At 33.2% G+C, this 15,669-nt stretch overlaps 1 protein-coding gene across 1 annotated transcript; it reads right to left on the bottom strand.

The window, feature by feature from the left end:
- Window positions 1-8,664: 8,664 nt before the first annotated feature.
- On the bottom strand, window positions 8,665-14,001 carry LOC146916991 (putative terpene synthase 2). The gene is made up of 8 exons (XM_085718840.1): window positions 13,743-14,001; window positions 13,253-13,408; window positions 12,202-12,325; window positions 10,979-11,351; window positions 10,658-10,876; window positions 10,260-10,398; window positions 9,269-9,517; window positions 8,665-9,129 (listed from the first exon to the last, which is right to left on the bottom strand). Exons 1-8 carry the CDS (start codon window positions 13,857-13,859, stop codon window positions 8,836-8,838), a joined length of 1,671 nt encoding a protein of 556 aa, XP_085574966.1. The 5' UTR covers window positions 13,860-14,001; the 3' UTR covers window positions 8,665-8,835.
- Window positions 14,002-15,669: the final 1,668 nt, after the last annotated feature.

Genomic DNA, 15,669 nt, shown 5'->3' with positions numbered 1-15,669 from the left:
TACAAGATCAAACACATAATCCCAAAGGGGTGGGTAAACTATCTATAGAACTCACCTCAACATAATCTTGCAATATCTTCAAGCTCTAAACTTCTTAGCTTCAAACCCTAGCTCTCGATTCAACATATATCCATAGCCTTAGCTCATCAATCCAACTTTCTCTTTGATTCTTGGCCATATAGAAACCATAACATGCACAAGTTCATGCCCCAACTCCCAACTTTACCAAAGACCAAAACCCTAGCCTTGAATCTCTTCTTGTGAGTGAAAGAATTGGAAAACAAGCTTAATCCAAGTTGCCAATCTCTTATAGGATCATGTAGGAACCAAATCTTGATCATAAATCATTAAAGGAACGAGGTTTGATGAATTGGTGAGGATGGGAGAGTGAGAGAGAGACCGATGGTTAGAGAGAAGGAGGAGAGAATTTCTTCAAAGAAGAGAGAAAGAACAAGAAATTATGAAGATTTTGTGCCCAAAATCACTTTTATACCCCTTATGCGTGAAAGTACCATTTTTCCCTTCGCCTTAAACGTGTTTAATCCAACACTGATACTGAACTCATGTTTGACTGACATCACATAATAAACATTTTCCGTCATAATTACTTTCCATAGCATTAATCCTCTGGCACGTTCGACTGGTAATAGTCCATTAGCTGATGAGTGGGATATTACAATATGGGGACGTGGATTCCTTATTAAGATAAAGCGCGCGTACAAATAGGCATGAAACTAGGCACACTGAACCGTGCCAGGATGTTGGAACATCGTATCCAACATCTTACATAAATGCCTAACATATGTTGGAACATAGTATCCAAAAACACAAACATGGATATTTGTTTTAGAAATAATGCAGCTAATACAAATATCCAACAATATCCCCCTTTAGTAAATTTCTGGCAAAAACAAATTGAGGCCATTTTAAATAAAGCAGAGGGATACACATCTTCCATTTCCTCAAACAGCATGAACAGACACCTGTGAATAAACAACTAGCACACAAAGTCTAAAGAGATATCTTAGATACACTTCTTCAGATCATCATAAACTCATATCCATGAAGAAGGAGCAGAAAAACAGTATCACTAAAGAGATTCAAAAGTGTGCGTAAAACAAAGGAATACCTTACACAGTCTTCAGTCATAGCTTGAACCAAATAGACATGAAGAAAGAAACAACATACTCTTAACAGAGTCTGAGTTAATAGATAACAAGGTATTACTTACAACAGAGATATGCAGCAGCGGATAGTAGCATTATCTCACAAGAGAAAAACAAGAAAAGGAAAAATAAATTCCTATGCTACAGTCATCAGATCAGGGATAAGTAAAGTCCCATACAGGTTTGGATGTTCCAACATCCTTCACCACATCAGACAGGAGTATTTTTGACACATTAGCAAGGGAAAAAATAAATTTCCCATACCTATAGAGTACTGACATAGATGTTTAAACATCCTACTCCACATCCTGTCAAAGAGTCTTGAATATATTTCAAGCACACAAATCAAAGTATCACTCCCCCTCAAAATAGAAACCTATGAGTGACTAGTTACAGGAATATTCCACTACTCCCCCTGAACACATGCATATTAAGGAAATTTGAAACCCAAAACTCCTAATGCATAATTACAGGAAAACTTCAGGGCCAATCATTATTTCAGGGAACATTCAACAAAACAGACTTTAAAGTCACACAGACATGTTCCAACATTCTATAGAACATTAGCAGGGAACATGCAAAAAATGAAAATAGTGAGAACTAAAAAATATTCCCAGAACAGGCATCAAGATGTTGCAACATCTGTGACAACATCCACAAGAACCAGAGATAGTTGCAAAATAAATGCAACCATAGATAGGCATATATGCAAAATAAATGCAATATAGCACAAACACAGGCATATGAAGAGAATATAGATATAAACATACCCATTACTCCCCCCTTTTTAGCCACAAAATATGCCAACAGACAACAATAAAACAAAATTTATAAATTCACCAGAAATTACTAGAACCAAAAAGTGCATAAATTCAGAAGAAAATAAAGCAATGTATAAGGGTTACAAACCACATCACATGAGTGCTTAAAAATATCCTAGGCTATGCCCAAACGTTGGACATTCATACCAAACGTATTCCACCCAGCTCCTTGTGTCTTTGGGGCAGATTCCTTGATTGATTTCATTCAGTTGATCCTTCAGACCTTTTAACGTGACATTAATGTACCGAACCTTGAACAACTGAGGATTTCCACCGTTGAAGGATATTTAAATATTGAACAAATTGGTCATTGTTTCAGATCTACACCATAATAAATTAAACAATCAATGAAAAACTCATTCAAACATTTCATTAAAAATTTGGAGTGCAAATTATACATAAACCTTAAAACTCATAACTACAACATAAACATGCAAACACTTAAATAATTGAACAATATAAATCATGTACATGTAAACATTGTATCATTTCTTTCCAAAAGAAATCAAAATTTAAACAAACCCTAAAATAAAAAATTTATAATTTAAGAGGAAAAATATAACATATAAACATAAAAGGTTAATGGTGTTTGATTATGAAAACTTACTTGTTATTTGAGTGTTGTTTGATTTGAACTTGAAGGAATTTTGGATTTGGGTGATTTGAGAGAGATTTTGGAGATGTTAGATGTGAAAGAAGAAATAAGGAAATGAGATGATGTCTGATTATTAAAAGGACATTCAACGTGACTTAACTCACGTTGGGTTCATCATGACTTGACTCACACATGTGTATAACCCAACGTGAGTTAACTCACGTAGTGTTTAACACCTACGTGAATTAGCTCACGCTGGGGGCATTTTCGGAAGTGTAGTTGGGAGTGAGCAAAACATGATGGGAGAAGAGCAATTTTCAAAGAATAATTAGTTACTCTAATATTTGTTCAAGTGTGCATGATCAAAAAATTATATTCTAAATCTGAAGTCATCTTTCTGGTTTTAAAACACCAAGCTCTTAACATAGTGGAAAGTGTACAGTACCCAAGAAGAAGCTATGTTGATAAAACTATGATACGAAGAACGTCAACAAAAGTCAAAGCTCTTATCATAATGTATCAAGTCTTGAAATATAATGAAATCTAGATCTAGATCTATTGTTGTTGCTAATAATTGTTTTGGTTATTAGTAGCCATTTACACTTGACCACAAATCTAAGTTTATGATGTGATTTTACGTCACGAATTCACAACAACAACAAAAATTTAAAAATTAATATTCATGCATCTTTGAAAAATTTCTCAAAGAATGATTTTTTTTATTATTATTATATGGGATATGGTTTATGAGAAACTAATAATTTAATATCCAAGCAACTATAAAGGAGTTAAAAAAACATTATTTTCCTTGGCATTGTTGATAAAGATATGTGATTGAGTTTGTTAATACTTTTTTTTTTTTTTGAGAGAGAGTTTGTTAATCTATACCTATTAATAAAGGCAAAACATAATTTTGGTGTAGCCTATTTTTTTACCCATTTTACCCCTGCCAATTTTTCAATATTACAAAAAAATAACAAACGTTGGAAGTGGAAGTAAGTTACCATATTTAAAAATCTTATAACTGCTCTTTCAACATACACCAAAAATACGGATAAAGAGAACATTGATGAGGAAGAAAGCAAGGAATGAGGAAACTTCAAAATCACATTTTTCTAAAATTCTAGAAAGGAAAATTGCCACTATGGGGTCAGCGCAAACTCTTTATAAATCTCTTATCGATTTCTGATTTTTTTATTCCTCTGATTTTGCTTATCCGGTTTTTTTCTTAAGGATGAGAAATTTTTGTAACATGATTATCAAACCGTGTTGGAATCAACCACTCACTTATACCTATTTTGAGGGTTTGCATTCTGATTGTTAGGAAACATGGCATCCATGGATGAAAGGAGAGAAAAGCTTAACTAACTCTTTGTATTGATGAATATGAAATATTACAATGAGTAAAAGTTATCCCACTTATGGGGAGGTTACAACTATATATACTAATAGGACTAATACTAGTAACTAAACTATATATCTCTAATAGTCCCCCTCAAGTTGGAAGGTGATCAAAAACACATCCAACTTGAAATGAGAAAATACAAGGAAAGATGTCGGAAATACATCGGCTAAGAAAAATATCAAACAAGTGCTCATCCAACAAGAAGCAACCACAACTCAAGGTTGAACCAATTGAAGAAAGAAGCATCAAAGCAAAGCTTAACCACCATCCGGTAGAAGCCAATATCAACAAAGCCAATTAAGGTACAACGCTTAACCATCAAGAGTGTTCAATCAGTCAAGATAGAAGCACAAGACAAGAAAAACCAAATGCAAGGAAGGGCCATAGTCTGCAATGGAAGGAGGTCATATGTTGAACAAACTTCACACCAAAGGTACCATGAATCAACAAGACCAAGGTTCCAAAGATAAAAGTGATGCCCTTCAATGCTGAGCCGAGACAAGAAAAACAAACCAATAGAGATGCATAGCCATGTGATGTGTCTTCAAACCATAGAAAACAAAACCATGTTGATGCATTCAAACCATAGGCCAAAACTAATGCTTCCAATAATGAAGCACTCCAAACAACGATCCAGGACAGAAACCGACGAAAAGTGATCAATCCAAGAATCTTCCAACAATCCAAAACTGAGCCAGAATCATAAACCTCACCAAATACCAAACCAAGGGCCTGAAAGTGCCATGTAGAGCGAAGGTAACTCACAATTAAAACCAAACTGAATAATCACATTGCAAGAAGAATTATGCAGCCCAAAACAAATGCCTTCAAAGAACATGATTGTAGAAAATCCAATATAACCAAGGCTGATCAACGCACTATACAAAGAGTGGAAGTAACAATTCGAATGTGTTGGCAATGACAACCCAAACAGCTTATAGTAAACATCCAAATCAAGGTATCTTTGATCAACAACCGGCAACATGCAATATTGAACAAATATAATAACAAATCTGCAACTATTTACTATTCTATCACTTGTTTCTTCACAGCAAACTCTCCATTCCAGTATAGAGGTAAATCAAATCCATAGAATTTCCAAACAATACAAGGAAACTAAACAACCAACTAAATCTCAAACTCAATCATGATATAAGAGTGTTTCACCATATCCAAGAACAACATTTCTATCAAGTGCATCTAACACATACCTGGTGGAATATCTTTGCACATAATAGAACCAAAATTGCACAAAAGGGAGTAATGGAATGTATAACACACTAACACAGAAGGCATAAGCAAACAGCGGCGGTGATGATCGAAAGAGTTGAATCTCAAGCTGCCACGGCCGTAGTTGAACACATAAACCAGAAGACAAAAACACCATTCACATTGATCAAAAACCTTCACCACTTTCAACAAAATTAGATAGAACAAGAATCCCATCGGAGGCTAAAAACGAAGAGGCCGAAGTGGAGTAACCCAAATATGTTTCCAATCCCTCACCAACAACCAGTTATTGTAGCCTTTCAAGTTCTACTTGAATCATAATTTTACTTTCGGTCAAGACTTTCCACAAACACCTTGTGAACAGAATTGTCACAGATTGCAAGAAACAAATCGTAACACAAAGCTCAATCTCAACTTAAAAAATTACCAAAAGCAGAATCTCAATGAGATAATCAAACCAAGACAATTTGATCGCTAGAGAAGGAGAAAAGGGAAATTGAATCATTCATACACAATTGATTCTGGAATTCTAGAACCCTAAAAATTGGTGAAAATGACGTAAAGGAAATCCCGACGAAATCGTAAACTGTGACAAAGTGTGCAGTAAACAGAATCATCACTGCAAAAATAGGAACAAATCAAATCACATCGCAGAGATTCTGAAACTGGAAATTTGGATTGATCAAGAATTCGAACAAGAATGTCGAATTGAACAGGAAACTGAATGAGAAAGTGCATCCGAATCAAGAAACCGAACAAGCAAAGAAAGATATCAAAATCAAAAAACAAAAATAGAAAGAGAAAGGATCGATTCAGTCAGAAAGTGAAATCGATTGAGAAGGAAAAGGAAAAGAGTGAAGAGAAATCGGACAAACAGTGAATCAGCCTAACACAATACACAACACTCGCTTTAGGCTTGGAAATACTTTAACCATGAACAGAAATGAAGTTTAGGAAGATCCAAGTGAAGACGAAGGTACTGAAGCTTTCGAAGACAAAGGTATTGAAGCCTTTGTAGAGAAGGGTATTGATGTTGTCCGAAGAAAAGTACATCCTACAACGCAAGCAGACCAAGGTCGAGAAGGAAGTGTTGAGCATTTCTTGCAAAAGCTTATGAAAATAAAATTTGAAATGCCAACACAAGAAATGTTGAAACAGAGTCCTTGTTGCATGCAAATGTTACAACACCTTGTGAAGCTTAAGACACACCCTACTGCAGCAGAATGGATATCATTAGCTAGAGTTTACCAGACCAACACTAAAGCTGACACCAATATCAAGATTAAAGATCCTGGAAGCTTCTATGTTCCAATATCTATTAATGGTGTATTCTTGGAGAATGTTTTATGTGATTTAGGAGCTAAAATCAACCTGATGTCGCTTGCAACATTCAGAAAAATCGAAGGACTCGTGATGATATCAGCTGAAAAGCTAGCAAGGTAGCTGACGGAACTGAAGAAGAACTAGAGGGAGTAATGCTAAATGGGAAGGTTGTAGTAGAAGACGTCACGTTCCTAGCAGACATAGTTGTTGGTCTATATGGCCAATAAGATTATAAGCTAGAGGGGGTGAATAGCTTTTTGAAAATGTTTTTCGGAGTTTTGATCCAAATTGATTTCAAATAAATCGACTATTGGAATCATGCGCAAACAATCACAACAATACGCACAAAGATAAATCTATGTGCCATAAGATTCAATGTAGAATTGAGTGATTCACAATACAAATCTTATTTCAATCAAACTTTAATGTGCCTTGTACAATTTGCAAAACTTAGACAATTTCAATACCATACCTATATGAACAATAATACTAAGCTATCAATTGAAAACACAATGCATATGAAATTGAAGAATTGAATTGAACTTGCACTCAATTGATCTAAGCAAATTATTTAAACCTAATTCAATGAATTAGATTAACTTTTGATGAAAAACAACTTAGATCAACCCTAGCAATAATGAAAAATAAAGAGGACAAGGAAGAGAGATAACACCGATATTTTTACAGGTAAATTCGCTCTGTAGCAAACATATAAAAATTGTAACGTAACATTTATACCATCAAATTTACAAAAATAAGTAACAAGAATTGTTCGGACGAAAGGACAATCCATGTGGATACAATACTCTACTTATCACTTTATTACTTGATGAAAACGACTAGTACACTTGCCATTAGCAAACACGCTAAGTTTTAGTTTACATCAACGACCAGAATACTTTGTATTCAATGATGACGATTATGATACAGTTGTATCAAGTGATTATGATTTGTACCACATGCATTTAGAGTCGTGTCTAGCTAGGTGCATTGAATACATTTGATAATTGGTGAGTCGTGTCATATTTGACTATGTGCTTGGTGATTATGTGCATTGGTGAAACTTGGTGATTTACGTAATCGGTGAGATATGTGAATTGTGTGGAAATGTGTACATGTTGATGTTTGTTATTTTTTGTGATACTTGTACACTTGGTGATAGTAATGAAATGTGAATTATATGCATGTGATTTGGTGATTTCTTTGGTGACGATGACTTCTTTACTTATACTTTTGAAGTGATGAATTGTATTTGTTGATTTGATTAAGCTAAAAATGAAATGAGGTGAGAAATTCTTGTATGGGTAAATGTTGTTAAGGTGTTAAACTATTGATGATGATTTTTCTTGCTATGCTATGATAGAATATGATAACATGATTTGTATTGAGTTGAAGATAATATTCATGTGGAGTTAGTACTATAGGAATGTTGAGTATGTATATATGATATGCATGAAGTCCTTGAATGCTAATGTTTGATTATATATTATTTGTGGAATGTTATCTAACCCCTAGTGGTCGTTTGGTTGACCGCATGCCTATTGGTATGAATGGGTAGACGGCTTGCAAGATTAGTTGTTTTGCTTGTGAGTATGCTTGAGGCAAGCTTTCGAGCTACCTCGTTTCTTGCTTTGGAGTCTTAGTCTAGGGCTCTTATTAGGATGTTGGTCCTTTGTTGTTACTTTCATGTTTTGATGAGAGTATTACTCAGTATATTGAGATTTGATATTTATATTTGGTGATGTATTATGATACATGTGACATAACTATTTTGGAGATTTTATTATCTGTTGATGAGATATTATGATATTATTCTGATGCGATGTATTGAAAAATTTATTATTCATATTTTGGACTTATTGAATATATCATCTAAATCCTTTGTAATTGTATTATTTGCGTGATTTATCGCTTTGAGAGTTTAGGGTGTTACACTGTGTTTATTTTTATTGTGTTTAGTTTATTTTCTTGCTTGTTTACAAGTTGTGAGGTTGTGATTCCTAATCTTATAATATATTTTTAGTACTCATGTATAGTACAATTTCTTATTCTTTGAACACCTTGTGCTTTGAATAATTTAGTAAGTTTTAAAAATATAAAATTGTGTCGTCAAAGTTTCCACAATGAATGTAAAATATAAATATCATTACAAATCAAACTTCATCAAAACTCATATGCATTACAAGATAATTACTGTTATGACACAATCTTTAAATTCAACAAAATAAATTACACATGTGGTGGTTTTTTTTAAGAGTAAAAAAACAAAGAACGTAGAAAGAACAAAATAAATACTCAAATTTCTAAAGGATTGACAAGAAAATCATTAATATATGTCTTCATTAGTCCGTCAGAGTGAGTGTAGTTATCTGTATCTTTGTAAAAAACCTCAATAAAACGCGAGAGATTGAGAACACACGTCAGAATAGGTAACGGAACTTCAGTTGGCTTAAGACATTCCTGATTTATATCTTTCCAAGCGTTGTCAATTTTATTTTGGCATTCTTGAATGGCAGCTTCCCTATTCATAACATATTCCCTCATATAACATTCCAAGTACGAAGAAACATGTCCTCTTTTCTGCTCAAACTGTTTATCAAAGTATATAAATCATATTAGATTCCTTCAAAAAAAAAATCATATTAGATAAATTAGATATATCAAGAGTCACATTTCTTCATTATGTCAACTTATTATATTAATTTTTTAAATGTTTTTCAAAAATTACCTCGCTTGACAGAATTTCATCCCTGAGCCTGCAATGTATAGCAGCAGCATTAACAATTTTTGGATTGTTAGTTACCCAATCAAAGATGTCTTTTGTCGCTATGTTTCCCATTCCAATGTAAGAACTCGTAGCCAACACTGGGTAACCACTTGATATTGTTGATATGTGCATGTACTCCTCTGTTGTTGGTATATAGTTAGCATTCTGCCATCTGGCCTCACTCATATAAGCTTGGATTATATTTTTGAACTGTCATTAGTATACCATATAAAATAAATGTTAATAGGTTGTGTACCAAAAAAAAAACTATGTAATTAAATGATGTTAAATTGTATTAGCAATTTTTTTTAGTTTTCATCTAACCAGTAATTAAAATGTCAAGATATATCTTTCGTAAAATTAATATTACAAAGGAGCTCTTTTACGACAAAACAAAATTTATTATCGTTATTACTACAAACTGAGTTCATATAACCATGGACAATAAGTTTTTTGCATTAATTTTTATTCTTTGATAGTAGAATTTTGTTTAACATTGCATTTAATCAAATAACCTCATGATGATACATTTTTCTTTGTCAAGTCATCATGATGATACTTTATCATGTTAATGAACTCAGTTAATAAAATTCATGGATAATAAGTTTTTTACGTTAATTTTTATTATTGATAGTAGAAAACTTTGTAACATTACATTCAATCAAATAACTTCATGAGGACATTTTTCTTGGCCAAGTGATTATGGTGATACTTTATCATGTTAATTCCTAAAATGATGTAAAAATGTTTTAAAGTTGAGATTTGATATGATATATGTATTTATATTGATAGTATGTGCAAATAAAATCCTAAACTTCCATTTGATAACCACAAAAAATTTAAATGAAATTTTTGTTCAATTGTTGAATAAATTATTAATCACTAAAAGAAACAAATTTTAACTAATGCTTTATTATTACTAATAACACTAACAATAAAGCAAAACTCTTACTTCTTTTAAGAAGGGGTCAAGGGTGTATTCTCTTCCTTCTTTCTTCATTTCTTGCTCTATCTCTTCATAAACATCGAAGAGTGATTTATAAAGCAACTTCATGTAATCTGGAAGATCCTCCAAGCAATTAATATCCCACCTAAAAATCATTTTGATTGCAATATTAACCATTACTCTATTAAAAGAATCATATCGCGTACAAATACATTTGAAGAAAATGTCTATATTTCTTGAAAAAAATTGACTTAGCGACCAAGATTGAAGATGGATATATTGAAGTTATTATTAAAAAAATTCCAACTCTAAACTAGATTAAAGATAAACTTCATATTCTTTATCTCTAAAGTTTGGTCACGAATTCAATTATTCTTAACAATAATATTGTATGATGTGCTAACCTTTCAATTGCCTTAGTAAAAAGTTCTAATTCATCAATAGTTCCATATGCATCATATGTGTCATCAATGTATGATAAAATGGAGATAAATTTTGACATCATTTTCCTTGCTTGAGAATATTGGGGATCAAAATATACGGTCATAACCCAAAAGCAACATTCTACTACTCTATCTCGTGCATACGGTAGTTTTTGAGCAATATCCAACTCCTTCCACCACCTGTATATCAAGACAAAAATAGTATAGGAAATTAGTATAATTATTTTTTGAACTCGATTTAATATACTTTTGTATTTTGATGTATGCTCAAGATGTACTTACTTGCTAATGTTTCCAAATTCCTTTTGATGCAGGCTTTGGAGCATATTAAAATCCAATTTTGCCAATGCAAGTAGAATTTCATTATGGGATGAATCTTGCTCATAGATGGAAATGTAACTTCTTGCCACTAGCCTAGGCAAGTTTTTGCGGAGAGATTGTCTTAAGCTTTGTTTTACTTGTGTTGCAAGAGAAGGACTCAATCGGGTGGCCATCGACTCAAGGTGACCAGAAGTAAAAGCCAAAGCCTCTTCCAATATTTTTTCACCATGAACCATCATATGTGAGGCTTCATACAAGTTTAACATGCCCTCAACATCTACGACCAATGTTTCACTGAAGTTTCCTTGCTCGTCCTTGAATTGGTTGAACACATCTAGTATTTTTATTAGGCAACCACAATAATATTAAACAACAATTATAGACATATTAATTTATATATGTGTGTGTGTGTGTATAAATAAGAAACTAAAGCAAGATTGAAAAATTGATTATGCAATCTAGATAGTGTATAGTGTGCTTCTCTAGTACAAAAAAGGTTCTTACTTAATAGGATCCTGCATGTATGCCATTAATATTACTTTATAATCATTAAGTGTTTATTTCTATGATATAAAAAAAATATTATTAAAAGAGAATAATTAAAAGAGATGAGGATATGAACATTACACAGATAAGACACTCCTATTTTATGTAATTTTTTTTCCTATCTTTTATAAAATTCTCTTTTTACTAAAAGTGGTATACCATTTTTTAGACATTCATATTAGACACACACCCATGACAAAGTCAAATACTACCTCCGTCCCTAATTATAGGACCCTTTTGAGAAATTTTTTTGTCTCTTTTTATAAGACCTTTTTGGTATTTCCAAGTACATTAATTAATTCTTTACCAACATACCCCTATTTATTTATATCTTTTTCTTCAATCAACATTAAATATTACATTGAAAACATAAACTAACTCTCTCTTTTAAAGGATAAAATTGTAAAAACAATACTAATTACTAACAAATTTATTACACTTATCAATTTTCTTAATATGCGTTATTTTTTCAAAAGGGTCTTATAATTAGGGACGGAGGTAGTATTACGTAGTTAATATTGATTTTACGATTAGATTTTTTTAATGTTTACCGATCTAATTTGTTTTACTCAATTAGCGATCCAAATTAAAAACATAATAAATGAATCATTAATGGGAATAAGTTGAGATATATATACCAGGTGAAACGTAAAGTCCATGTTGCCTCAACACCCTAAATAGCACAGCAAGAGAATGAAGGTTGTCTTTGAGAGTTATTTCTCCATTTTGAACATAACTCTTGTAAATATGCTCCAAAACTTGGGAATAGATCATCTCCAGTTAACTTTTTCTCCTGTTTTCTCCTGTGCCAATCCTAACCATCCATTTTTAGATCAACGGCAGCTAATAAAAACAATTAATAAAATGGATTTTGGCTGTTTCCCTTCTTTCTTCCTCACGAGACCCCCTTCCTCACAAACCCATCTCTGCACAATCATATACCTTATTCACAATTAGTTTTCTGCAAAATCCAATTCGTACCCTAAGTCACTTTGCAATCTACAAGAATTTCAATTATGTTATTTGCCTTGCTTTGCTTTGTTGTTATAAGATTCTAATTTTTTTCTGTTATAACTTCGTACCCTGTGATCTTAACATCATATCAGTAGTATTTTGTCCAACTTTTCATATTAGTTTCATAGGCAGCAACTGTTATTATTTGCAAGCAATTTGCTTCCAAGTAATTTACATAAACTGCCAAGACATATAGGCATGGGATGCCGCTAGTTTAATCACATGTTCACAGCTCCCCTCAACCTTCGCAAATCGCCGTTGTCTCGCCGCGAGTCGCACGATCTCGAATGGGTTGCCGCCGCCGGTGTGAAGATCTGAATCATGGAGTTGCTGGCGATCGTGAAAAAATAGGATTGAGATGAGTTTGTGAAGAAAACAAGAAGAGATAACGATAACGGTGACGGCGATGGCAATCAAGGAGCACGTCGGTGGTAATCAATGGAGCACGGCGATGACGTTCATTAGGTCTGTGTTGTTATGGAAGATGAAGTGGTTTCTATTTTTCTCCAGGAAGCCAGAATGTGAAAAGGAAGGGAATTGAAAATGAGACATTAAAATGAATGAAGGGCTAAGATCAATTAAGGTGTCATTAAAAGAATGGACGGCCAAGATTATTCCACAGGAGAAAACAGGAGGAATTTTCCACTGGAGTGGATCCTCTCCCCCAAAAGCTTGATTAATTTCGTCTTCAAAATGATAGCTCACACCCAAACGACATATTGAATCAATCAAGTTGACTTTTTCCATGGGTTTCTCTGTTTTTGAGACAAGCATTTGTCTAACCTCCTTTTTTAGTTTATCAATTTGTGCCGCAGTATTCATATCAGGTTCCTGTATGTATTCAAAACATACATATGATTTTAGAATAAATTGATAAATGACACTTAATTGTTGTTATGGATCAACCTATGGACTGCATTTAGCAAAATGAGTCTACATTATTGTCATTCATGAGAGTAACTTGAATCCTGGGCTAATATTAAGTGGTTAGTATTCAAATATGTGTGTGCTATCTATGATGTAAATCCTAGAATATCAAGTTTCATTCCTATTGATTAAAAAAAAAAAAAACCATTTAAGGTTTTGTTATGCGTTAGATCTATCTACTCTTCAATCACTTTTCATAATATATATAACCTTGCTGTTGATTTAAAGAATTACGTACCATAGAATCTGAAGCATAAGGAATGAAAAAATCTCCCCAAACGCTAGGGTGGAAATCTGCAACATTTCTTTGCAAAACCGATTTCTCATTAGGATTGATGTAATCTGCTGAAGACATACTTAATATTTCAAATGAATAGGATGCTTAATTAATCAATGGCTCTTCTTCAACTCTATGGTTTGGTTGGGGAAAGAAGAGGTCTTGATCGAAATTTATAGTGGATCAATTAAATGCATTAAATCTATTTAAGATGTATACTACTAAACTATTTAATTCAAATCAAGAGAAAAAACATGTGTACGAATTCTAAAAATAATTTGATCAAGAAAAGTTAAACACATAGCGTCGTGTTTTTTTGAAGGAACACATAGCGTCGTTTGTCAAGCCTTTTTGACCAACTATTTTATAACTTAATTTATTGCACATGTTATATGCACAAATAATTACAAAAGATAATTATTTATTATAGGATGCACATATAATTTAATCGATACCACCACCAAAGAAATATAATTTAATACATACCACCACTAAAGAAATATAATTTAATCCGTACCCATATGCTTAAATAAAATTGCTGGTGTGCGCACAGAATGTTTGAAACTTGAAGCCCAGCACCAGCGATAATTCTCATAAACATGTGATCTTAATACACATAAATAAATAAACAAGAAGTCCATATTTTCATGTTAATGGCCATGGATATTATAATGAATACCCCAAGGACATATTTTGAACCGTCATAATATTCCTAAAGGCTTAGAAGCCCTCCAGAAAGGCTCTAAGACCTCCAGAAAGGCTCAGGCGCCCTCCAGAAGGGCTCCTGAGACTCTGGCGCGCTCGCCTTGAGGACACCGCCCTTCTAGGCTTCTAGAAACCTCTAGAAACCGCCTAAAATACATAAATACCCCTGTTGCTTGGGAACCAAGCAACCGAAACCCAAGCCCATGACAGACTATAAATACTACTCTTGAGGGCATTCTCAAGGCATCCAATAATCAGTCTAAACCCTAGAATCCTAGTATTCCTTACCGTACTTTTTGCAAGTAAGGTAAAACTAACCTTGACCACGTTTCTGAATCGTAAATCGCGATTTGGAAACCCTAAACCTAAAACCTCCTGGCCATTTCGGAAAGAATGGCCGGCGAGGACCAAACCATCGTCTGTTTCAATGGGGCTATCAATCACCAGGTGCTATCGATTTTAATTCTCAACGAATTCAGTTTCAGTGATCCTATATCATTATTGTTAATTATTTACTTTTGATTCCTCGGTTTTATGTGTTCCTGTGGTATGCGTATGATTTGTCGTCCTTGCGATATGCATATGATGTGTTTATGTGCTTATCATCCTTGCAATATGTTTATCGTTCCCATGGTTTTGTCGGATTCGGTCAATTTAAGTACGCAAGTTACCTCTGGTTTTTTCTATTTTCATGTTAAAAAATTTGATGTGCTTCCCGTCTTTTGTTTTATTAATAGTTTACGATAGAGTTTCCGTTTCGACAATTGCAATTCAGATTCAGTGTTATTAAAACTATGCTATGTATTACATGATAATTATGTTATGTAAAAGTGAGCTATGTATCTACCTAATCAGCACCGCCAATAAAAAGGAGATTAACTTGTAACATAAGGGAGTATGGATTATTATTATTGCTTTTCATGTGTGGGACACATAAACCGTTTTCCTAATTAAGTCAGTCAAAGATATTGCTAGGTTTATTAATGGTTAAAGCTTTCAAGGATGTTTCACAAACTCTACCCACTTCTGCACTCTCTGATTATGATAGCAACAAATTACATGTGTTTTATTTCTTTTGTTCATTTAACCACTATCTCTCTATACTTTGACAATGACCAGAAGCTTTTGGATTTAATTGACATGAGTGTATGTAGAGCGTTATTCTTGTTGACACCCAAGTTCA

Source organism: Medicago sativa, chromosome 6 (genome assembly GCF_051527215.1).
Source record: "Medicago sativa cultivar Bolivia chromosome 6, Bolivia_mono, whole genome shotgun sequence".
In the NCBI taxonomy this organism is placed as follows: Eukaryota; Viridiplantae; Streptophyta; class Magnoliopsida; order Fabales; family Fabaceae; genus Medicago; species Medicago sativa.
Note: the sequence above shows the minus strand (reverse complement) of the source record. Positions and strands in the feature narration are given on the sequence as shown.

Coding starts and splice junctions, on each gene's coding strand:
- LOC146916991 (XM_085718840.1), bottom strand. CDS start 13,859: ATGTCTTCAGCAGATTACATCAATCCTAATGAGAAATCGGTTTTGCAA. Junction 12,326..13,252: donor ATTTTGAAGACGAAATTAAT/CAAGCTTTTGGG, acceptor ATGATCTATTCC/CAAGTTTTGGAGCATATTTA. Junction 10,399..10,657: donor TTTACTAAGGCAATTGAAAG/GTTAGCACATCA, acceptor AATGATTTTTAG/GTGGGATATTAATTGCTTGG.